Source organism: Daktulosphaira vitifoliae, unplaced genomic scaffold, assembly GCF_025091365.1.
Source record: "Daktulosphaira vitifoliae isolate Bord-2020 unplaced genomic scaffold, ASM2509136v1 Scaffold_5, whole genome shotgun sequence".
Classification (NCBI taxonomy): domain Eukaryota; kingdom Metazoa; phylum Arthropoda; class Insecta; order Hemiptera; family Phylloxeridae; genus Daktulosphaira; species Daktulosphaira vitifoliae.
In genome coordinates, this window is record NW_026099576.1 from 2973390 (window position 1) to 2976022 (window position 2633).

Sequence of the window (2633 nt, forward strand, 5' to 3'; positions counted from 1 at the left end):
AATAATAATAAAAATCATTTTAAATTCTTGCTTAAACGAAGAGTTTTAACTACAATTTAATCTTAGACATTTTTAAATACAGTGGTAACACTGATTTTGATTTACATAATTTAAAATAAAGTCACATTATTATTGTACCCACGTTTGTACTGTGGTGATGGATGTAGGCCCGAAAAGCTTGATCTATAATATATGTCAACAAACTTAAGTTGCTTGTTTTATGATACTAGCTTAAACAAAGATACGAGCTATCCATTATTAATTTACTTCCTTAATTATAGATCAGTGTTTTTACTCTAAAATTGCAGTTTATAATAATCTTTAAGGTATAAATAGTTAAGAATAAAATTTATTTTTTATTTTTTAAATTCATCTGCCTTTATTTATTTGTAATTTTTTTTTGTTTATTTTTGAAATCTAGAATACACTAACGAGTAAATTTTACTTGTAATTGAACCAATAAAAATTGTTAATAATTATATATTGAATGGTTATTAAAACTTGATACACTTGACACGATGGAGAGGCAAAGGTAAGGAAAAATTATTTTTTGATTGTACATATTACACTAAAGGTACACATTTTCCTTTTCAATTTTCGTTTGACTTAGATTATTTATTGTAAAAAATAAAGTTTTGATTTTAAAACACGTGTTAAAAATACATCTACTCCTATATATATTTTATGTTTTGAATATTATATAAATTGTTCTATATTATAAAGTAATTTCCCGTTAATTTAACGAGCATTGATATCGTTAACTATTAAAATTTGAATGGTAGTATTTTGACGGTAATGATTGTAATTATATTATAAACCTGTTATTTTATCAATTCAAAATCGAGTTTATACTATCAATTGGATAAATCAGTGTGTTTCTTAAGGTAGTAAAATAGGCGATACAAATGTCGCCCAGTGAATATAATTTGTCGTTTAAATGATAGTTTTTAACCTTTTTTTTATCATCTGGGCGATATATTTATCAAAAAATACTTATACTATAACTAACTAAGAAAATATTTTTGTCATGTGAGAATATGGTAAAAGAGTACTCTGGGATGAACTATATATACAAATTTTTACATTACATTAAAATAATAATAACTAAAAAACTATATCAAAATAGATTGGCCTAAATTTTGTTTTATGACAGTTTATTAAAAATTTAAATATTAGAGTAATGATTTTAAATGTCGGATACTCAAACCTCACGGAGTTAAACAAAACTATTCAAAATCTTAGACATTTTTTTACTTAAATTAATTTTTTAAAATGCAATTTATTTTATTACCTAATTTCTCTCTCAAAAAAAAAAAAAAAAAACAACTGTATTATAAGAAGTACAATAAAAATAATTCTAATGCCACAGAGTTGTTTTTAGTAAAAAATTTAACATGTAATCAAAGTCGGATATTTTTATAATTTCAGTAACTTTTTTTTTTTTTTAACATGTTTTCTTAAATTTCGTACTTTTTTAAAAATAATTGTACAGTTTCCCTGAAACTAGCGGGAAAGTTGATAAGGTGAGTCATTGAGGACCCTGAAGTTTAGGGTACCCGTAGATTTTTTAATAATGTCAATATTTAAAATTTTTGTTAAAAAAGTCATCAAAATGTACAATGTGGTAATTTTAAAATTGAACGGGTTTCACTTGAGACATTTTGAGCCCCCATATGGTCAAGTTGTGTCACTAAAATTGTAACAGCTTTTTTTAAAATTAAAACAATTGATAAAAACAATAAGACGTATTTTTAATAGCTTTTTGAATATGAAATATTTTAACTATATAATATTCATAAATGACTTTATTCTGAGAAAAGTTTTATTTAGTTACGTAATTAAAATACTCTATTACAAAAACTTTATTTAGTATTAATAATAATATAATAATAAAAATTCAACTATCTTCATTATAAAGTATAAGATCTACAATTTTAGAAGGAAAGTGCAAAAACTGAGACATGATTCAGATGTAAAAGATTTGTCTAATTCATCTACTTCCACTTTTGAAGATGAAGATGTTAACACTAGTATTAACGAAGAAGATGTCGAAGAAGAATGTCTAGAAGAAGGTGAATGTGAAGAAGAAAGTGAATGCGAAGAAGAAGATGAATGTGAAGGAGGTGAAATTGAAGAAGATGATGTTGAAGATGATTCTACCATACAGCAAAGTGATGGTAAAAATAAAGATCAAATTTTTAGTAATATAAGTCCAAATCCATGTTCTGACATATCTCGAAAAATTGATGAAAATAATTTTCAACATCAAGTAGATAAGTAAGATTTTTACAAATTATTACATTTATATCTTATTATAGGACAAGGAAAAAAACGTTTTTCTGAGAAAATTACTTTGCGTGCCCAAAGATATTTCTGAGATATCATAAAAAATTAATTAAATTGCTTAATTTTTAGTCCACGCACACGTTTCGAATAAGGGTTTCGGAACATTTTTGCGTGTAAATATATATATATATATATATATATATCGACTAAATTTTTAGATAATGAATTTTTTTGTCAGTTTTTCATGTTAATTGATTTGGCTATAAAATATTTTTTTGTTTTAGCTTCGATGCGAAGCTGAGAAGGTATTGGTTTTACTATGATGTGTTTTTTTTTTTTTTTTTTTT

The 2633-nt window shown here is 24.1% G+C and overlaps 1 protein-coding gene across 1 annotated transcript in view; it reads left to right on the plus strand.

Annotated features, from left to right (window-relative positions):
* Positions 1–179: 179 nt before the first annotated feature.
* LOC126907022 (transcription termination factor 2-like) overlaps positions 180–2633 on the plus strand; it is an 11569-nt gene continuing 9115 nt past the window's right edge. The window contains exons 1-3 of the mRNA XM_050688019.1: positions 180–326; positions 422–532; positions 1939–2277. Of these exons, the coding sequence (XP_050543976.1) occupies positions 519–532; positions 1939–2277 (353 nt within the window). The 5' untranslated portion in view covers positions 180–326; positions 422–518. The remainder of the gene's footprint in view (positions 327–421; positions 533–1938; positions 2278–2633) is intronic.